This window comes from Micromys minutus, assembly GCF_963924665.1.
Source record: "Micromys minutus genome assembly, chromosome: 9".
NCBI classification, from domain to species: domain Eukaryota; kingdom Metazoa; phylum Chordata; class Mammalia; order Rodentia; family Muridae; genus Micromys; species Micromys minutus.
In genome coordinates, this window is record NC_137978.1 from 51687398 (window position 1) to 51708859 (window position 21462).

At 52.1% G+C, this 21462-nt stretch overlaps 2 protein-coding genes across 2 annotated transcripts; one reads left to right on the forward strand and one right to left on the reverse strand.

The window, feature by feature from the left end:
- Nucleotides 1–149: 149 nt before the first annotated feature.
- Nucleotides 150–7528, forward strand: DDOST (dolichyl-diphosphooligosaccharide--protein glycosyltransferase non-catalytic subunit). Its single transcript, XM_080921817.1, has 11 exons — nucleotides 150–352; nucleotides 472–582; nucleotides 3279–3365; nucleotides 4323–4426; nucleotides 4565–4659; nucleotides 5082–5175; nucleotides 5492–5640; nucleotides 5758–5905; nucleotides 6335–6455; nucleotides 6566–6672; nucleotides 6761–7528. Exons 1-11 carry the CDS (start codon nucleotides 193–195, stop codon nucleotides 6908–6910), a joined length of 1326 nt encoding a protein of 441 aa, XP_080777943.1. The 5' UTR covers nucleotides 150–192; the 3' UTR covers nucleotides 6911–7528.
- Nucleotides 7529–8425: 897 nt separating this feature from the next.
- On the reverse strand, nucleotides 8426–20416 carry PINK1 (PTEN induced kinase 1). The gene is made up of 8 exons (XM_080921071.1): nucleotides 19955–20416; nucleotides 15615–15899; nucleotides 14790–14890; nucleotides 12764–12946; nucleotides 12180–12343; nucleotides 10829–10956; nucleotides 10317–10553; nucleotides 8426–9041 (listed from the first exon to the last, which is right to left on the reverse strand). The coding sequence occupies exons 1-8, from the start codon at nucleotides 20339–20341 to the stop codon at nucleotides 8784–8786; spliced, it is 1743 nt and encodes a 580-aa protein (XP_080777197.1). The 5' UTR covers nucleotides 20342–20416; the 3' UTR covers nucleotides 8426–8783.
- Nucleotides 20417–21462: the final 1046 nt, after the last annotated feature.

Genomic DNA, 21462 nt, shown 5'->3' on the forward strand with positions numbered 1-21462 from the left:
ATAAGGTACAGAGACTCGGCCTCCGCAGGGCCACTTCCGGCGGCGTTCCTTGCTTTTCAGTCCGTCTCCGCCGCGGCATGGGCCAAGGAGTACCCGGACCACTTCCAGGTGGTACTCCACCGCCGCGAGCGGCCATTGGGCGGCTGCGAGGGATGCTTCCGGTGTCCAGGTGCTGGCCTCTCCCGCTGGAAGATGAAGATGGTTCCCCGGCTCGTTGTCCGTGCCTGGCCCCTGTGCGGGCTGCTGCTGGCTGCGCTCGGCTGTGTCTGCGCCAGCGGTCCCCGCACCCTTGTGCTGTTGGACAACCTGAACGTGCGGGACACGCACTCACTGTTCTTCCGCAGCCTGAAGGGTGAGCGCCGCGCCGAGGGCATGGCCCGGGTTGGGGCTGAGACAGCGGCACCCTCCGAGGGCTGCAGAGGGATTCTCTCTTGATGGTCTACCCTGACTTTCTGTTTCCTTTTCCTTCAGACCGGGGCTTTGAGCTGACCTTCAAGACCGCAGATGATCCCAGTTTGTCTCTCATTAAGTACGGGGAGTTCCTCTATGACAACCTCATCATCTTTTCCCCGTCGGTGGAAGGTAAGGGCGCGTGTCGCTTCTAGAACTGGGATTAGAGGGCTCGGGAGATGGTTGTCTTATTATTCCTGGGCATGTTCTGGATCTTGGGGTGAGTTTCGAAGTAGAGGAAAATGTTAAATACAGCCCGGTCCTTGGAGATTTCCTCTGTCAAAAAGATACAGCTAAGGATAGAGAGTCAAATGTCACGATAGACACTTACTTCTCTTGCGGAGAAGGGGGTTTTCTCTGATAAAGGAGCCCTAGATTTGACTTTCTTGTGTACAAAGAATCTCACTTTACTAACATGGATTGTTGTAAAAAGTCATTCTGCAGGTGGTAGATCAGAAGGGTACAAATAGATACATTACCTGACATCCCTGGAGTCCTGATGGCTGACCAACACAAGACTAACTGGTATTGGTGGTGGTGGGGGTGTATGCATTTATGCGAGGTTGTGCACACATTTGTGGACCTGTAGAATTGGGTCACCTACTCTGTCATACTCCCCCTTACGCTCTTAAGACAGGATCTCTCACTGAACCTGAAGCTTGCCATTTTGACTAAGTAGGCTGGCCAGTGAGCTCTCAGGATGTCTCTTCCTCCTAATGCTCGGGTTCTAGGCACTACTTGTCATCCAGGCCTTACTAGAGATTTGAATCCAGTGACCCGTGGCTGCCTATTAAGCCATCTCATCAGCCCTCAGAGGCTACTGAATGGAGTGAATGTCTCTTATACTTAACTATTTCTGTCTTACAAGGCAGTTCAGTCCAGCACTGGGCATTTCTGTTAAGAAGATATACTGAGCTGAATTTTGTCTCTCTCTTCCGTGTGTGTATTTGGAGAAGTGTTCTTAATTCTCTTGGGCCTGAGAGTCTGGTGTTCCCGACCGAGAACAGATGACAGGAGAGCCCCATTTTTATCTTGCTGAGATTCATGGCTTTCCCATAGTATCTCCAGTTGCTTTGGCAATCTTTAAAAACATCTTTTTAAAAAATATAATTTAGTTATGTTTATCTTATGTACATTGGTGTTTTGGTTGCATGTATGTCGTGTGAGTGTGTCGGATCCCCTGAAACGGGAGTTACAGATGTGCTAGGAATTAAACCCAGGTCCTCTGAAAGAGCAGCCAGTGCTCTTAACTGCCGAGTCATCTCTTCAGTCTGACAAATTTCTTATGTATTTATTTGTTTGGGGTTTGTGTGTGTGGGTGTTTGGCCAGCATGCGTGTCTCACCATGTGTATGCCTGATGCCTTAAGAAGCCAGAAGTGGACCCCTTAGGACTGGAATTGCAAACAGTTGTGTGCTGCTGTGTGGGTGCTGGGAATCGAACTCTGGTCCTCTGGAAGAGCAGCCAGTGTGCTTAATCACTGAGCTGTCTCTCCAGCCATGGCTGTTTCTTTTGCCTTATTTTGGTGAACATGCTAGATAGTTTTTCTGTTTCATCTTTGGTGCAGGCTGTCCCTGTCTGAGGTAAGATGTCCCTGCCATTCCTTGTTTCAGCTGATGAAACACAGATGGCCTTTTGTTTCCCTGGCAGCTTCTTAGTATTCTGTAGCTCATACAAGAGTGGATTCTGCCAGCTGTCTAAAGTGTTAGCCCCCCTCAGCCCCACCCCAGTTCCGGCTATCTCCCTTAACCTCCCATGGAAAACTTCCTCCCCTGGCTTCCCCCAGCACCTACTCCTGGTTTAGGAATGCTCTCGCAGCCTGGTCACTGTACCTTCTGACCCACATGTCACCTGTACCCAGCTCCACCTTGGGACCAAGGAAGTCAAGGTCTCTGGCTCAGAATCCTCCAGTGGCTCCTACCAGTTCCAGCCTTCCAGTAACTGGCTACCTCACCTCACTCCTGGCCTCCGGTCCAGCCCCCTACCTGCAGACTTTACCTGTGTGCTCTTCCACCTCGCTGCTGTCCAGCTCACCCTCCCATCTTCGCATGTGTTGAAGGTTCTCACTAACCTGAGCGCAGTGGCTCCCTCACAGCCCATAGGAAATACTTAGGCAGGAATCAGACTTAGGTTGAACACCAGACTCACTCCGGAGAGAACCCTAGAACTCAGCAAGCTCCACCTGGTGCTAGTTTGGTGGCAACAGTGGCTAGTTACAAAGTGAACTGACCAGAATGGGATAGGACCTCATCTGTCAAATGCTGAAAACCAGCAAGCCCTTTGGGTGGTGTTAAAGCACTGGTGGTTCTGCTGTGGATAATGGGAACAAGGAAGCTGTCAGTGTCAGGCCAGTGAGCCTTATGGTGAAGTGAGTGTTATCTGTGGATTCTGTGGTGCCTTCTCAAACAGCTTAGGTGGGGTGACATTGACAAAATACTGGAAGGTGGCCCCAGGCCTGGTGCCAGTGATGGTGAAGGCTGCAGGTTTGAGGCATCTAAGCATTTGAATAGTAGTACTGTGAAATTGGGTGGAGTTGTCGAGTGTTTTTGAGTGAATAGATGTGGCTTGGAATATGTGCTATCACTTCAGCAAATGTGACTGGGCAGGACATGTTTGGTAATTGCATCTGAATTGAATACCAAGGCATTGCTTCAAGCACCTAGGTTTGTGCCATGTAACGGATGTGGTGAATTTACTCACCCTCTCGTTTTGGGATCAGTGGCAACCCACCCAGATCAGCTTTAGCTGTTCTTGGAGGGTCTCTCACCTCCATCCAGGTGTCAGTGGGGACAGGGTGCCTGTGGTCACTGTGTCTGGGCCTTCTTTCAGATTTTGGAGGCAATATCAACGTGGAGACCATCAGTGCCTTCATTGACGGTGGGGGCAGCGTTTTGGTGGCTGCCAGTTCTGATATTGGTAAGTCTGCCCTAGGAAGTCACAAGCCTTTCCACCGCTTTCCCTGGGGCTCAGAGAACTTTTCATGCAGAAGATGCCAGGGTGGCATTGGCCAGGGTGGCAGTGAGAGAGCTGCAGGTTTATCTGGCTTTGGGACCCTGATGGGTGTAGTGTGACAAGCCCGTTTAAAAGACACACAACCCAGGCATTCTATTCACAAGCCTTGATTGGGCAGATACAGGGCTATACTAACTTATTCCCCAGCTATAAAGTCCTTGTTAGGCGTTTCTCCTGCCCACGTGGTTCTGGTCCATGGAGACGTCTTCCTCCTCTGTGTCTCTACCTGCAAACCCCTCAGTCAAGCCTCCAATCCCACCTTTCTCCCTCCACCACCGCCCAGTCACAGGCTCTAGGCTTTTATTGACCAGTGAAATTGAGGAGGTTCTCATGGCATCACCCGAGTACGTGAGGATCCGCTCGTTGGGGGCAACCACATCTTGAGGAACCCACATCTGGTGTTATAAGCAACAGCAGACCAACCCAGTATAGATGGAAATGAGGAAGTCGGGAGGCAGTGGTGGATTTAGTTTTGGATTCTGGTTTTGAAAGTTGTACAGCAACAGGGAGAGAATTGTATCCCAGTTCATGTACTGGTCCCTCAGTTCCAGCAGCAGACAGCTCAGGGCCTGTTGGCAGCAGTGATAGACTCTCATCTCAGTGGGTCTGTTGGTAGGGTGGTGAGGACAGGTGAGCTCAGGCCTGTGGAAGCCAGCAGTGACAGTGGCTTTGCTATCTTTGTGTAAGGAGGGCAGGCTGTCTTTAGCTCCACTACAAATCCAAGCGCTGGAGGCGGGGCCTTGCCTGATGGAAGTTCAGGGCATTGCGGCTGATCAGTTGAGGCTGAGCTGGGAAGCCGTGTCCTGTGTTGTGTGGCCTGCTGACCAGTGCTCAGCCAGGCAACCTCTTGGATCCGTGCAGGTGACCCTCTTCGGGAGCTAGGCAGTGAGTGTGGGATTGAATTCGATGAAGAGAAGACAGCTGTCATCGACCACCACAACTACGATGTCTCAGACCTTGGCCAGGTAAGCAGGCTTGTCCCCTCAGATATCTGGAACTCACAGCAAAGCTCCTCTTGCTTAGAAACCAGGTGGAAGTTGCAAGGGCTCCCTGGCCCGGGACTCTCTTCTTGACCCTGCTTGCCTTGTCTGTTCCCTTTGCAGCATACACTCATCGTGGCTGACACTGAGAACTTGCTGAAGGCCCCAACCATTGTTGGCAAGTCATCTCCGAACCCCATTCTCTTCCGAGGAGTTGGGTGAGTGTGCATAGGAACCAGCAAGACCTTGGGGGACAAGGGCCACTTGCTTTTTGTGGACATCAAGCCAAATTTAGGGTTGAGAGTGTTCCTTCCCCAGGTGGTGCCAGTGAGTCTTACTGTAAATGAGGAGCTGAGTGTTTGGCTATTGAGAAAGGATCCTTTCTGGCCAGATGCAATGCTGCTTGCCTTACTTAGGAGGCTGAAGCAGGGGGATTGGGGTTTCCACACCAGCCTAGCTAGTGAGACCATATCCTTGGATGGATGGGTGGGTGGGTGGGTGGATGGACAGACAGATGGATGGGTGGATAATGGACAGATAAGAAAGGGAAGGACTAACTTCTCTTTTCCCTAGGGGAGATGGTGTAGGACCCCATGTCCTGCAGCCACCTCAGTGATAGGCAGCTCTCTCCTCTTTGCAGAATGGTGGCAGACCCTGACAATCCCTTGGTTTTGGACATCTTGACAGGCTCTTCAACCTCTTACTCCTTCTTCCCAGATAAGCCAATCACCCAGGTAAGAGCCTTCGCAGGCTCCCAACTCCAGCTCCTGGGCCCAGTGGCCAGCCCAGAGCAGAGCCGTGCTGACCCTGACATGTCAGACACAAGCACATGCATATGCACACATGTAGCCATGGGCTGTGCTGACCCCGATGAAGAGATGGTGGGACTGGGACAGAGGTGGAAACAGTGGGACCCTAGGTCCTCCCTCAGGTGGGTGTGGAGACAGGACTGTGTAGACATCCAGCTGTGACCAGCCTGCTGTCCACTTTCTGTGGTGGCTTTGCTGCTACTCTTGATAATGCCCAGGTGACCACTCTGTTCTGTCCTAGTACCCTCATGCTGTGGGGAGGAATACTCTGCTGATTGCTGGGCTCCAGGCCAGGAACAATGCCCGGGTCATCTTCAGTGGCTCTCTGGATTTCTTCAGCGATGCCTTCTTCAACTCAGCAGTGCAGAAGGCCACACCCGGTGCACAGAGGTAATGCCAGAGCATGGAACATGGTAGTGTGTACTGGCCTGTTAGACATGAGCAGTCTGGCCCATTAGCACCAGCAGGAAGTGGGCTGCAGCCCCGCCTCTCCTCTCCCTTCTTCAGGTATTCTCAGACAGGCAACTATGAACTAGCTGTGGCCCTCTCCCGCTGGGTGTTCAAGGAAGAAGGCGTCTTACGAGTGGGGCCTGTGTCCCATCACCGGGTGGGCGAGATGGCTCCACCCAATGCCTACACTGTCACTGACTTGGTGGTAAGAGGTCCTGGGGAGGGCAGTTCCTAAGGCTCTGATCAGGGGCTATCAAGAAGGATGACTATGTAGTTCAGTCTGTCCCAAGAGATGTGGAGGGCCTGGTGGCTGCACAGCAGTGGAGGAGGGATGTTCCATTTAGCTGGCCGGGCAGTCAGATTTACCGGATGAGGGCTTTGGGTTGGATACTGTAGGCTGGACGAGCAAAGGCAGCCTGTTCACTCTTCAGTACCTGCACTAAGGACTTCAGGCCCAGGGGAGGCAGAGGTGCTTCAGCTGATGACCCTGCCAAGGAGTGGTCAGCTGTGCACAGTGGCGGCAGGCCTCCCAGAGCCCCTGCCATGTGTGGGGTGGGCAGTGAGGGCAGTTCTGCCTGTGGCAGTGGTACTTCTAGCTGCCGGCACTCCTAGCCGACCCAGCCTCTCCTCTCAGGAGTATAGCATCGTGATTGAGCAGCTCTCCAATGGCAAGTGGGTCCCCTTTGATGGCGATGACATTCAGCTGGAGTTTGTGCGCATCGACCCCTTTGTGAGGACCTTCCTGAAGAGGAAAGGTGTGTGGGACTCCTGCTAGGGAAAGCCTGAAGTTCAGCTGTCCCCCGTCTGCCTCAGGACACACTTCCCACTGGGAACTGTCTTGGTTTTGATGTCGCTTCTTCCCCAGGCGGCAAGTACAGTGTCCAGTTCAAGCTGCCTGATGTGTATGGCGTGTTCCAGTTTAAAGTGGATCACAACCGGCTAGGGTACACTCACCTGTATTCTTCCACCCAGGTAAGATGGCACAGTTCTGGTTTTGGCCAGTAGGTGTCCCCCTTAGGCCTCCCAGCCACCAAGGCCTGCCACCTCTGTCCCTTTACAGGTGTCTGTGAGGCCACTCCAGCACACGCAGTATGAGCGCTTCATCCCCTCGGCCTATCCCTACTACGCCAGTGCCTTCTCCATGATGGCTGGGCTCTTCATCTTCAGCATCGTCTTCTTGCACATGAAGGAGAAGGAGAAGTCTGACTGAGCCAGAACCTGGGACTCCATACAGCAGAGATGGCCAGAGGATGTCACTGGAGTGGATTGGTTGGGGTTTGTTTTGTTTTTTTAAAGGCCATGGGAAATGGCGCAGCCTTATCTCAGAGGGCGATGACTATGGGGGGGTAGGGCAAGGAACATTTTTTTTTCCTGTAAGTTTTCCAAGTTTGAGTCACTCTGTGGCATTTTTCATATGTGCAGCCACCCTCATTTCTAAAATAAAGAGAACCACTGCTCTCTCCCGTCACCTGGCCTTGTGACACAGATGGCAGGGTTGCTGCCTAGAGATGACATGCCAGAGCCTCCCTGTCTCTGAGCTTTCCTCAGGGAGGTGGGGTCGCACAGTGGAGACTAGACTGACAGCTGGCCCAAGAATTGCCGTTGCAGAGGCCCGAGAGGGACTGGAAAGATGACTTGGCTAAGCACTGCTTCCTCTTGCAGAGGACCCGGCTTTAAGCCCCCATGTGGCAGCTCAAACCGTCTGTAACTCTAGTCTGAGATCTGATGCCCTTTCCTGGCTCCCAGGAGACCAGGCATTCATGTGATACATCGTATGTACGGACACCGTACGCATAAAATAAAAAACCCTGTGTTAGTGTTCGCTGGCTTTAGGTGCTACCTGTGCTCTTTTTGTTCCTTTGTTTTGGTTTTGTTTCAGGACAAGGTTTCTCTGTGTAGCCCTGGCTGTCCTTGAACTCTGTAGACCAGGCTACCCTTGAACTCTTGAAAGATTTGCCTGCCTCTGCCTCCCAAGTGCTGGGATCAAAGGTGTGCACACCATTCACAGCTTATTTTAACAAGAACATGTTAAATTGTATGTGCACCCTTTCTCCCAGCCAGGGTCCAAGAATGATTCAAATGCCAGCACCTCAGTTCAGCACATTATGCTCTGTTGTGCGCTGTAAATTCGTATTTAATATTCCATGGCTCCTGTAAGGAATGCTGGCCACAGACAAGTCACCCAGCTCACACCACACCGAGGGCCTGCTGTACTGATGGTCTCAGCTGTGCTAGACTAATCGCCGCTGAGGAACACATTCCTTGCAGACACCTTGCCGTAGGAGGATGGTTTTTCCTGCTGGTCCCTGAACACAGTCATGAACATAATGTTGCCCTCAGCCTAGAGGGCACATTCCAAGCAACACTGGCCACCTCTGTCATAAAGCCCATTCCTGGCACGAGGGACAGGGATCACAAACTGCTACCCACTGCTTTGTCTTGGGTCTCAGTGACAGGGAGGATAGGTCTAACCTCGGTCTCTCATCTACCAGCACAGCCATTTGTAAACTGAGGGCAGGGAGTGAGAGTGATTTTCCCCGGGTGGGAGAACACTTGGCACCAGTGTGCGCATGTGTTTGGCATGGAGACTGTCTTTAATGGTCAGCATCTTTTAGACACTGAGATGCATTTAGCCCAGGAACTGGCAGACTTGATTGTGAGCCATGCTGGTCTGCCACTTACAAACTAAGTGGTTGGGAAAAGTGAGAAGAATTTGACGACAAGCAAAGTATCAGCTGTGCCTGTTTGTCCTGCCTCAGTGACAGGTAAGTCATTACAACTGCTTAATTTCCTGTTCTCTACAGCTCACCAACTCCCGCTTTGGCCTGACATCTCAATTCTGCCAAGAACGTTAATGGATGGGCATAGGTAGTGACGTCTACCACCTCAACTGTTCGAAGTGCTCTTCCCATTTACTGAATCCAAAGCTTCTCTGGCTGACCAGCCCCTCCTCCACTCCAGCTTGTCCTGACTCCTGCCCACCCAGCCCAGCTACCTCCTTCAGCCTTCAGCCTTTGTACACCATCATGACATCACGACACAGATGCCCCCTAGTCTTTTAGTAATGGTACAGCACAGAGCCATCATTGGGCTGCCCTCCAGGAAGAGAGCAGGAGGGCTGCCTGGCAGAGTGCCTCACACTCCAGGTTAGCTAGAAACAGCATCTGCAGCTTCGTCTCCACACAGCTCTTCTCTCTCAGTCTGTCAGCCAGCAGAGTGGCTGCCGATTGCTGGAGGAGCCAGGCAATCATCTTGTCCAGTTTCAGATCCTTCAGGGCTAGAAGATGCTCACCCCAGAGGCTTAAGTGCAGCACGTTGGCAGCTAAGCGTGCAGATGGTCTCTGCAAAGCAATGGGAGGAGCAGTCAGTGCAGCCCAGAGAGTGTCCCTTCCAGCCTGCCCCATTTGATTCTTCCACCTATCTTCCCTCAGCTACCCCCCAACCAAGCCCAGGCCCTTGCCCAGGTTGGCTTTGCTGGGACACCTTTGTCATGAAGGGGACCCATACACTTGCTCTGGTTTCTAGCACTGGAGCAAGAGACCTTTGTACCTGGTGTAGCTGCTGAGCAAGGAGGTGAGGGTGTGAAGAGTGAGGTGTGAATGGTAGGATGTGAAAGGTATGTATAGTGACGGGTGTGACTAGTGAGGGTGTGAAGAGTAGGATGTGAAGAGAGCATGAACAGTGAGGGGTGTGAGTAGTAAGTGTAAACGGGTGAGAACAGTGAGGGGTGTGAACACGGGTGTGAACACAGGGGTGTGAGCAGTGAGGAGTGTGAACAGTGAGGGGTGAGGAGGCTGCAGAAGAGCTGGCTGAAGCCAGGTCTGTCCCAGGTTTTTCTAAGGAGCCCTGAACCAGGCCTGCCCCTGCCAGTTTGGCTCAGACAGACTGGCCTCTGGGCTCTTGCTGGGCTGAGAGCAGTGTTTCCCTCCATTGCTGCACGTTACATGTTTCTCAAAAACACATCCTTTTCTTCCCAAGCCACATCTCCTTTAAACAAAACATTTTACTTATATTTATTCATTTAGGGTAAGGAGGCTGCAGGAGTTGGTTCTCTCCTTCCAGTGTGGGTTTTAGGGATTGAACTTGGCAGCAAGTGCCCTTATCCACCTAAGGTTTTTTCATTATTGTTGGATATGTCTGATGGGTGTGGGTGTGCACACTGTAGCGTGTGTGTGGAGGTCAGAGGATAACTTGGTGAGGTCAGCTCTCTCCTTTTGCCTTCACGTGGGTTCCAGGTTTTGAACTCAGGTTGTCAGGTGTACCAAGCACCTTTACCTGCAGAGCCATCTCACCAGCCCATCCTTCTACACAACTTCCAACATAACTAAAGCCAAGAGGACGGGGAAACACAGATGACATGGTGCTTGCCCAGATGCTTGCCCATGAACAGGGAGCAAAAGGGACCCAAAGGCTACATTGCTAGGTCTCTGTCTGGTTCAAGGCTTGCTGGCCAGCTTCCTGCTCCTGTTTCTTCTCAGACTCCTTTGTTCTGTACTTGGCCTTTGCCTGTACGACAGAGGCTCTGTTTAACGCTGTAGAGCTTCCCTAAACTTAGCCTTGATTCAGACATGAACAGAGGCCCTCACTCCAAGTCCAAAGCTTGGAAACAACCTCACCTTGCAGGCCTCTCGCCGGAGCAATGACCTCACCAGCTGTCTTGCCTCTAGAGGCACCGACTTGGGCATCTCTGGCAGCTGAGCTTCCTGGTAGCTGCGGCTCTCCAGATGGGCACTGCCTTGGCCGTAGAAGGGATTGGCAAGCCCAAAGATTTCATAGGCGATGGCTCCCACAGCCCAGGTGTCAGCTTTGCTGTAGTCAATTACCACACTGGGGCCAGAATGGGCTGTGGCCACCTTCGGGAAGCAGGAAGTGAGAGGTCATGCCCCTGCAGGTCTACCTTTTGTGTTCCCACACAACACCTAAGCCAGGATCAAATCTGAACCCAGAATGTTAATGCCTCATGGGGAGGCATGAAGCCCAGAGGCATCTGCCACAGCCACCCAGTTGATGGTGACAAACCTCCCAGGGACCTCAGGTTAGTCTAGTGAAAGAGGGGCAGCAGGGAGGGAACTCTCTTGGGAACACTTAGGAAACACCCCCTGCTAGCAGGTCAAATAGCAGGACTCACTTCAGGGGCCATCAGGGAGCCATTACCACCACGCTCTATGCAGGAGCTGTTGAAAGGCAACTTCAGGCCAACATGCTCATCAGCCAGGCAGCAGCCGAAGTCTGAGATCACCAGCCAGGGGCAGCCATCTGCGGAGGTAGCAGAGCTGAACAGCACGGTCGGCCCATATTCCCGACAGTCCCTCCCAGATCCCTCCAGATGCCACCACCAATATATGGATGCACTAGACTGTGTCCAGGAGCGCGGGCCACCAAGGCCGGGATGAGAGTCTTTATGAGCAAGTTCACAGCAAGTCTAGCAACATGGACATGGAAATTCGGGGCCCAAGCATGGGACTAGTCACATGGGACAGGATGTGACTCCATGTGGACAATGTTCCAGATAACTAGATACAGCCCAGAGACCGAAGGCCCTCACCCTTGGCTAAATGATCTCCAAAGGGTCTTTATACCCTAGGAGTCTTCTGTTTGAATTTTTAATGCAATAATCTGATAAACAGACCTCGGGAGAGAAAGGTTCATGGAGTTCCTTGAGAAAGTTAGTTCACTTAGCTTTCTAGAGACACATTTAATTAGTTTAAATTTAAGTTTCTTTTTTAAGAAGATTGGTTTTATTTTTAATCTATGTGTGGTGTGTCTGCCTAGTGTGTACAGGTGCCCATGGAGGCCAGAAGAGGGGTTCAGATCCCCTGGAACTGGAGTTAGAGGCAGTTGTGAGTGTCCATGTGGGTGCTGGGAACCAAACTCGGGTCGTCCATCTGGAAGAGAGGAGAGCACTTAACCCTGAAACTCCTCCAGATCATCCTCAGGTAGGCGGCTTCTCACTGAATGCTGCCGGTGACAGGGGAAGCCAGGGGTTTGTGTGGGCAGTTTGCACTGAGCTACAATCTACCTTCCTTTCACTGTTTACAGGACGGACGTTATTGTTCTGCAAGGGGGCCACAGAGGAGAACCCAGAAACTGTCAGAGGGCTGTTGCCTATCTCACCCATGAAGTAGAGCTAAAGAAGGCAGTATATAATATTCAAAGGGCTGGGGAGCTTGCCCAGTGGTTAGCGTGAGAACCGATTTTTAAAATTCCCAGCACCCATGTCAAAGCTATAAGCTCAGCACTAGGGGGATGGAGAGAGATCCTGGGGCTCAGTGACTAGCTAGTCCTACCAGAACAGTGAGCTCCAGGTTCAGTGAACAACATAAGAACATAAGGGAGGAGAAAAGGGCCAGGACCAACCCGTGGCCCCCTACATGTGCGTGTCACATGTACACACACACACTGTACCCTCAGGGTCTCCAATCCCCTCCCTGGAACACTCTGGGTGTGTCTGGAGCACTGTGGGTCTGGCCAGCATTTACCTGAGTCCCATTCCACAAGGATGTTGTCGGACTTGAGGTCCCGATGGGCAATGCCCTGCTGAACCAGGTGGTCCACGCCCTCCAGTAACTGCAAGGTCATCATGGTAGCCAGGCGAGAACTGGGGGTTTGCGCCTCAAGGTACTGGCGCAGGGTACAGGGGTAGCTGGCAGGAGAGGATAGAATATCTGGGGGGTGGGGTCGCAATTTCCGTGGCCTCCTTCATTTATAGAACTGGGCCTTCTTCCTCTGGAGCGTCTGCTCTCTTTATTCCCATTTATCCTTTCAGATCTCACCCACCCTGACCCCGAATCTCAGAAGCCATGACAGTACCATTCCCCAACCCCTCAGATCCATCTCTGAGGTTAGCCAGTACAGAAAGGGGTGACCATGGAGAGGGGAGCTACAAAGGCACAAGAACACTGGGTGGGGAGCACATTCTGGAGGATGGGATGATCGACCATTCTCGCCTACACACAGCCCTCACCTCTGCAGGCATTGCCCCTCTGTGCTCCAAGGACAGACCAGCTCCCGTGGGGCACGAGAAGCTGCCTCACGATCCTTACTTCTCCCCTCCCCCACTTACTTCTTCATAACGAGGAACAGTGTGCGGCCATGGCCCAGGCCTTCTGGGTAGTAGTGTGGGGGCAGCATGTCAGGATAGTCAGCCAGGGCCCCTGGCAGGAGGGGCACAGATGAGGTGAAGGCTCGGAGAACCCGGATGATGTTGGGGTGCGGGGCAAGCTGCTTCAGACCGTCTCTGGATCTTCTGTTTAGGCAAGAGGAACAGCAGATGGGGCCAGCGTCAGAGACAAGTGCCAGGCAGATGAGCTAAGGCCACAGTGGCAGGCACCCACTCACGTAGCATTACCCATATCCACAGCAGGTCTGTCCTGTTCCGGCTACTGTGCAGCAGGGGAAACCCTGACAGGGGTGACGTCTCCCATTCAATAGCTCCAGTCTACCCTTTGGCCCATCTACCCATCTATCCATCTCACATGGCAGAACACAGTGGCTCAGAGACCGGAAGCCTCTGAAAGCTGCCACACTCAGTCCTCCGCCAATGTTACTCCCTCCCGCGGAGCCCAGGGCAGAGTGGACTAAGATGGTGATGCACCGTGCAAGGCGGTTAATGCACATAAAGCACTACAGTAGTGCTCACAGTGCATGCGCTATATTGTCGTTTAATTAGCATTTACTATGGCCACATGGAGAGCCAGGCACTGGCCACAATGCTGGGAGCTATGCATAGAGCAGAGTCGCCACTTTGAGATCTAATGCCGGAGTAATTCTTCTAGCTCTTCGAGGATGGGGACCCAGTTGAAACCATCTCCCCCCCAACCCCCAATCACAGGGACTAGCATCCCTTTTCCCAAATGAGTTCCCAACACTGATGCTGCTCTCTGTAGTGCTGCCACCTGGTGGCCACTGTTCACTCCTGCAGGATGTCCCTCTGCCAGAGCCCCGTGGACAGGGTAGCTCTACCCCTCAGCCAGTGCTGAGTGGACCGAGAGCTGGTATTAGGACTCAAGGGCAATGTGCTCATGGGTCCATCTGAGATCCCGATGGCAGTGAGGTCACTTCTCTTAGGCGACCCAGGGAAGGCGACCGGAAGCCGTGTAGGAACAGAAGAGCCATAGGGAGGACACACCAGCGCTAAGGGGGCAGAGTGAGCTAAGTTCAGGAGGATGCCTGCCCTGCCCTGGAGCCTTGTGGACCTAGCTCATGTGTGTCCTGGTACTGCCCCTTCCGTGTAACAGGAGTGGGTCCCTGCACTATGAAGCGTTGTCCTTGGCCCTGGGTCAGCAGTGACAGGGGGTGTCAGGACCCCAGCAGGAGGCTGGCAGAACCCTGGCGGGTGCCATAGGGACTCTGAGGCAGTGTGGGGAGATGGGAGGTTTGGTCTGAACTAGGTCTGTCTGCAGTGTACAGTCAGAGCTCGGGCGTCTGGGGAAGGCGGTGTGGCTTTCAGGAGTGGGGAGGGACAAATGGGCAAGGATGAGACCTGAGGTGGAAGAGGAAGCAAGGAGCTGAGTCCGGGGCTTCTGGGTGGAGGCCAAGTGGCCATGGCTATGAGTGTTCTGGGGGACCCTTGGCACAGGCACCAGGGGTAGAATACAGAACCAATCGTCAAGCAGAGAAACCTAAAGAGATGGGACAGACACACAGGACTGAAGGCCAGATAGCCGAGAAAGTCATGAAAACAAGAAGAAGGTCAGGGCTATGGGAGTCTGCACTTCAGTCTCAGGGCCACTGTTGGTAATGTTCCTACCCATGAATACAGTGCGTGTGTACCGCTAGGGGCGCCTGTCACACAGATGTACCACTAGGTGGCGCTACACCAACACGCTGCTTTGCCAGAATTAGGACCTCTTTGGATGGTGTTCACTCCTGCTCCCAATGCGATTCGGCCATCCGTATCATTAGCCGGTGTGAGGTAATCTTCCGTCTTTCCCAAGTTTACCTTATCCACAAACCAAAAATCCCGGGACATCATGCAGTAACTGTGCAGTGCGTCAGTGCGTTAGATGTGGTGCTGAATGTTGGCAATACAAATGATGCCTTTGTTCTCAAAGAACTCATGATTGCTCTGGGGGGAAAGGAGTGTTTACCTGTACGTGACCGCTCCATATTCTCCATCCAAAGCCACGCGGCTTGCCGGAACCAGCTCCTGGCTCATTTTGCTGAGGATGGCTTCGCTGGAGGACCCTGCCTGAAACACACCCACGGGGCATGTATGTTACTTGACCTGTGGGATCTGAACCAAGACAGTTGCAACCTAGAGGCAGCTTTGCCCGTCACCGTGAGATAAACACCTCTAAAGTGGCAAGCCCAAACCAGCTACTCCTAGAAACCGGAGGAAGGTGCCACTTGGAGCACACTTCCCGTATTTCCGACTCCCCATAGTCAAGCAGCTCCGGGAAAGAACAGAGGCCAAGATCTCAGAGCCCATGATGCTTGCCACCAGGGATGTCTCTGGTCACCACCAGCTCAAAACTGACCTCAGGGAGGTGACAGTCAGCTTTGGATCATGCTGGGGTTAGGAGAAGAACATGGCTCCTCCCTTGCCAGGGAAACCAGACACGGAAGGAGGCTTTCTGGCTGACCTCAAATAACCATGAGCTCAGAAACCCAGGGTTTAGGCAACTGGCGCTTACAGTGGTTTGCAGAACAGAAGCCTGGGCACTGTCAGAACTTGTGAAGAAGTCAGACTGTTAAGTCCTACCCTGATTGAACCCAAATCTGCCACGGGACCTGAGTCCCTGGTGATGATAGACATGTTGCAATCTGAGATCGACACCTTCAGACTCTTACTTGAGACAGTAGAAGCCTAACCCTTCTTTTTTCCACAGGAAAGCCTGTGAAAGCCTCCCCTAGTTCCCCAAAACAACCTCTTTGAGAAGTGCCTGCTCTGAAGGGGAAAGGCCCATCCTTACCGAGATGTTCCACAGCATCTTGATGGCAAAGGGGAAGGCGGGGGCCCCTAGAGCCTGCTCCCCATCTGCTCCTTTTGAGAGGGCATTTGGGCTTTTTCCTAGAAGGCCAAGGTGTTTGGCCTTCTCCAGGTGCCGGGGCAGTGTGGGCATGGTGGCTTCATACACAGCAGCATTGCAGCCCTTGCCAATGGCCTGTCCTATCAGATAGTCCTCCAGACGGAAGCCCTGCCAGCGTCGGGTATCTAGTGGGTCAGACACCTGCTTGTTTTTCTGTGTAAAAATTGCCTGTGGGAGAAAAGAAAGCATTGTTATGGGGGATGGGAGGGACTCTAGTAAAGCCACCACACAGCAAACAGGGTGGGGGAGGGTAAGGGGACATGTTGAGGCATGGTCCTCACACAGCCTGCCTCTGCCTCACTGTCTAAGACTGTTTTTCTCACACATCCCCTCTCTTGATCAGAAACAGCCCAAGGGCAGGCCCTGCATCTGTGGCTTCCCCCAACTGAAGACCGAAGGGTCTTTAACAAGTCAATTAAAACCCAAGGTGCTGGTGCATGCCTGTAATCCCAGCACTCGGGAGGGTCACAAGTTTGGACCCAGGCAGCATAGTAGGACCTTGTTTTTTGTTCTTTGTTTTTGTTTGTTTTGATTGCTTTTTCAAGATAGGGTCTGTCTATGTAGCCTTCCTTGGCTGTCTTTGAACTTGCTCTGTAGACCAGGCTGGCTTCGAACTCACAGAGATCTGCCGAGTACTGGGATTAAAGAAATGTGCCACCGTGCCTGGCCTGAGGTCTTGTTTTTAACAACGGAACAAAACAACACAAGTAACTCAGATGGTCTTTTTTTTTTTTTTTTTTTTGCCATTATTCTATGAATAGTCCGGAAAGCAGCTCCTCGAGTGGCATTTGTTCAGGTCTGTGTAACACCACGCTGGGCACTGTGAATGATGCGTACACGGCACGCGGAGTACGCTCGAGTCCATACAGAACTGTCATCTTCTGACCTGGTACCTGTGCATTTGGATATCTGAACAGGACCTACGACTGTCCCTGTGGTCGCTAGGGGACAGCTGTGGCTTGTCCTGGAGCTTTGCCAGGCTGGGCTGTGCATGCCTACACCTGCTTGTTTCTAGGGTCCTGGGGTCCTATGCTAGGCAAGTGCTCTGTCACTGAGCTATGCCCTGGCTCTGCACATCTGTGTTTGCCCTACAGCAGCCCCTCCCCAAGTCCCTTCACGATCTCTCCCTAGCCCCCCATCTGCATTCTTGCTGTGCCTGGCAAACCCCTATTTACTCAAGCCCAGCTTAGGTCATCATATTTACTCATAACCAGCTCGGGGGACCGGCCTGTCACACATGCCTTCTGTGGTTCCTAAGGCACTGGGTCCCTAGAAGCTACTATACCTTGAACCAAAGCATCTAACTGTTTAACACAATGAAAATGGGTGTCCCCTTGCCAATGTCTTCAGAAACCCCAGGGGGTGAGAGAGAGATTTGCAGTCATCCCCCTCCACCAGGGTCTTGAGCACTATCAGTGGTAGAAAAGTGGTATGTGATCTGTGTAGTACACTGCATGGGACCACAGCTGCAGGTCAGATTCAACTGTCACTACACTTGCATGTGTACATGCTTATGTGTGATGCATGTTTCGTGTGCACACCTGTGCACGAGTGTGCAGCCTCACGATCTCACTTCATGTGATGACCACCCAGTCAAGACTCAGGACTGCCCCATGGCCACGGAGCTCCTCAGTTCCTCCGACATCTGTGCTGGCATGATGTCATCTCCAGACGGTCCATATCAAGATAAAATCCATGCAACGGGTAACTTTCTAAGCCCAAGTTTCTACATGTACCCTGCTGTCCGAGGTGCATTCAGGTCCCAACCTGCATCTCTATCTGGCTGCTTGTTAACTGCGGAGGAAGACTTCATTATGGATGTAGAAACCACGGCTTGGTCACCCTTCACTCACGGATAGATGCTTTTGTTCAATTCTGTATAATTGCTATGTATTATGTGCAATGCTGCTACCATCATTCATATACTACACTAAATAGATTTATATTTAAATTGTGAATTTTTTTTTTCTTTTGAGACAGGGTCTCACTACATATGGGTCTGGCTTGCCAGGAACTTGCTATGTAGACCAGGTTCTCCTCAGACTCAGCAATCACAAATGCTCAGACAAGAGGTAGGGTCCACCATGCCTAGCATAAACTGTCAAATATATAGAACATAAATTTGAACACTTTTGCCGAGTTAGGAACATTCCTGCTGCTAAGCAGCCAATGGCATCACCCAAGCACTATTTATCCTGCAGAACTCCATGCCTACTATACAACTACACTTCGTTCTTCCTTTCTGCTGGGAATACATACAAGCCTGGCTCTGAGAACTAGAGCCATACAGTGTCGTTAATATTCATCCAGAACTCCTTCCTTTTCAAAGGCTGGACAATAATACCCTGTACTGTATCTATTCTGTTTATCCATTCATGCAGGCAAGGACACCCGGTCACTTCTACGCCCTGGCTATTGTAAGCTGCCGTGAGCTTCCGTGTATAAAGGTCTGTGAATGCTTCCTATTATGTGCAGAAGTGGGATTACCAGGGAGAACAAGTCTATTTTCATCTGTGGAGGTTAGAGCTCCCATTCCCCATAGTGACGGCAGCACACAGGGTTTTGTGCGACTGTTTCTGTTTCCCCGGTACAAGCTGATGACTTCAATGACAGGCTGGTGTGGCAAAGGCCTATTTGATTTTGCATTACTTTCCAGTTGCAATGGCCACCAGGATGGGAGCGCCCAAGTCCCCGCCTCAGGGAGTCTGCTATTGCTCTTATTTTTATGTTAGCTAATCCGGGAAGTGGGCCGAAGTTTTTTCATGCTCGTTTGTCAAGTGGCCAGCAGTGCTGGAAATCTTCACATACGCTTAGCCGTCACCTGAACTCCTTTCCTATTTGTTTGCCTGCTTAAGGCAGGGTCTCTCCGCACAGCTATGTAAGCACAGGAACTGGATTCCAGTATTAGGGGCAGGGAGGAGAGGAATGCTCCTTTGGTCCTTCAACGATGGTTTTGAACACAGTGCTTAAGCCCCTGCCCCTCAGCCCTAAGCCGGAAGGAGGCAGGGGCTGGACTGACTCAGCAAGTGGTCCCAAACCCCAGGGGAAAAAGGCTGGTCTCACCAAAGAAGGCTGAGCTCTGGCAGCCAACCACCTCAGAACTTAAACTGCAGAGCTGGCTTTTCCCGGGGCCTGCCTGCTGCTTTTAGATCTGCCAGTCCAACATGAGCCAAGTTCTCAAAATAAGTTTCCAGCTCTAAATATACACATCCCATTGTTTCTGTTTGTCTGGATGACCTTGACTAGACAGAGTGTTATTTTAAGAGTTTAAAAGGCCCAAGAATTCTCCGGTACCCAGTGATAACTCCACTCAGACTAACTAAAACCTTTGCTCTTCTGTGTCCTCAAGTTCCAGCTTCCCTGCAGTTTCTGCTTCTCTCCCACTGTTTGACTTTGACTAGGCTGTCTGGCTCAGCAGAGAGCACAGGCTTTTGAAGGGTGAACTTTGGGCACTACCTTTACCAACAGTGTGATTTTGAGTAAACCTTTTCACCTTTCTTAAGCATGGGGTCCTTTGTAAATGTACATCAAGAGATAAGAGTGTTAGGATTTTTAGAAAACGGGTATTAAGTTTAATGACCCATACCAAAAATCCCAGCACTTAGGAGATAGAGATAGAAACGTCAGAAGGCCAACCTGGGCTACATATACAAATCAATCCCCCTCAAAAGCCACTGGCCACAGTGCAACAAGGACTAATGATTAACAGAACATCTTTTAAACCATACTGTTTGTAAAAGAAAAGCAAAGCCTTGGCGAAACAGGCCAACAGTAATGGGAAATAGGTCTGCCTTAAATAAGTGATCATTTCCAAGTCAAAGACAGACCTTAATCTTTGCTTTGTCCCCTGACCTACCCCCACAAGGTCTAGGCATGCCCTCAGGACTCCGCGCCTAGACTCTTAACTAAGGTGCCACCCAGTACGGTCCCCCAGTACCCCACCTTCTTGAACTGCCCAATCATGGCTCAGGGACAAATGCCCAGGGCTCTTACCACGCCCTCCTTTACCCTCAGACCCGCCCCTACACTAAGACTCCGAGGTTGCCCCAACAACTACCCAGCTAGCTCCGCCCCTGCTGTCCGACTGTGGTCCCGCCCCTCACGCACAAGCCCCGCCCACCCGGCGTCTCACTCGCCTAACCCCGCCTCCTCCTGGCCTAGCTCCGCCTCGTCTGGCCCGGTTCCGCCCGCTCCTGGCTCTCCCCGCCCACCGCTGCGCTCACCTGGATCTCCTGACAGGCCGAGGCGGCTCTCCGGCCTTCCGCCTGCTTCTCCTCGATCAGCCCCAGCCCCAGCCCGAAGGCCAGGAAGACAGCTCGGCCGCAAGGGCCCGCGCCGCCCCGGGCCCGCACCACGAACTGCCGCTGAATCCGCGCCGCCAGCCCCGCCACCGACTGGCGGAAGAAGCGGTAGCGGTCCGGGAGGGGGAGCCCGAGCGGGCGCCGCTGTGCTCCGGGGCTTGAGACCCGGCCCGGGCGCTCTCCGCGGCCCCAGGCCGCCGCGGGGCCGGGCTTCCCCCAGACTGACACCGGGCCGGGCTTGGGCGTGAAGCGCAGCAGCAGCGCCCGACCTAGCTGCAGGCCTCGGCCCAGCGCCTGTCGCACCGCCATGGTGGCGCGGCGACCGGAGTCAGCTGCCACCGCCACAAACGACCGGTGCTGAGGACAACAACAAACTTCGAGGGCGGCGCCTGTGCGCAAGCGCGAGGGGCGGTCCCCGGCAGTTCTCCCGCACAGCACGCGGGGGCGCAACCCGCTCTTCTCCGCATCTCCAGCCGATTTGCACTTTGATCCCAGGTGGAGGGGTAGCACACTAAGTCACTGGTCCTGGTTAAGATAAGAAGTTGAGCCAGGAAATCAATATTTGTTATCAGTCACTGATCCAGGCCCTTTACGCCTATTAATTGTCGTAACTCGTCAATGATTTGAGTGGAGTGCCAATTTTGTAGATAAGAGAGTATGGTGTTGCCAGATTGCATGCAGGTATTAGAGCTGAGGTTGAAGTTCACACTGCCCTGGTTATTGAGGGCCTCTTCTCCCCCACTCCCAAAAGTGCTCTCATGCTCCTGTACAGACAGGTTCAAGGTTCCAGGGCTTAGATCTTGGAGGGAAATCTTGACCAAAGGCCATAATTTATGCATCAGTGGGTGTAGGAGCTGAGGTCTGAGCGGAGACGTTGGAAGACTTAACCAGAAGCCACATAGATGATTATTAAACTATTACTTAAACTTCTTGTTAGGAATGGCTAGCTGATAATAAGATTATTAATCAGGTTATTATTTTTGCTTATTTTATTTTATTTGAGATAAGGCCTTGCATAGCCCTGGCTGGTCTGGAGTAGCAGCACTTGCCTTCTGGAGTGTGAGGATTAGAGGTATATGCTACCACATCAGGCTGAATATTTTTTCCTTGTCTCTCATTTAAACATAATTGTGTGTGTGTGTGTGTGTGTGTGTGTGTGTGTGTGTGTGTATAGAGTCACATAATAAATCCCAAATACTGGTCATCTGGTGTAATTTTTAATTTTTTCAAAGTGTATTTATTTATTTATTTATTATGTGTATAGTGTTCTGTCTGCATGTCAGAAGAGGGCACCAGATCTCATTATGAATGGTGGTGAGCCACCATGTGGTTGTTGGGATTTGAACTCAGAACCTATGGAAGAGCAGTCAGTGCTCTTAACCTCTGAGCCATCTCTCCAGCTTCAAAGCCTATTTTTAGTGATGGTTCTT

What these genes read in the sequence shown, in the direction of transcription:
- DDOST (XM_080921817.1), top strand. Translation starts at nt 193, where the DNA reads ATGAAGATGGTTCCCCGGCTCGTTGTCCGTGCCTGGCCCCTGTGCGGG. An exon ending in ATGTCTCAGACCTTGGCCAG is followed by an intron (nt 4,427 to 4,564) that starts GTAAGCAGGCTT and finishes TTCCCTTTGCAG; the next exon opens with CATACACTCATCGTGGCTGA. An exon ending in GCCACACCCGGTGCACAGAG is followed by an intron (nt 5,641 to 5,757) that starts GTAATGCCAGAG and finishes TCCCTTCTTCAG; the next exon opens with GTATTCTCAGACAGGCAACT.
- PINK1 (XM_080921071.1), bottom strand. Translation starts at nt 20,341, where the DNA reads ATGGCGGTGCGACAGGCGCTGGGCCGAGGCCTGCAGCTAGGTCGGGCG. An exon ending in CGGCCTGTCAGGAGATCCAG is followed by an intron (nt 15,900 to 19,954) that starts GTGAGCGCAGCG and finishes TTTCTCCCACAG; the next exon opens with GCAATTTTTACACAGAAAAA. An exon ending in AGATGCTGTGGAACATCTCG is followed by an intron (nt 14,891 to 15,614) that starts GTAAGGATGGGC and finishes GGTGTGTTTCAG; the next exon opens with GCAGGGTCCTCCAGCGAAGC.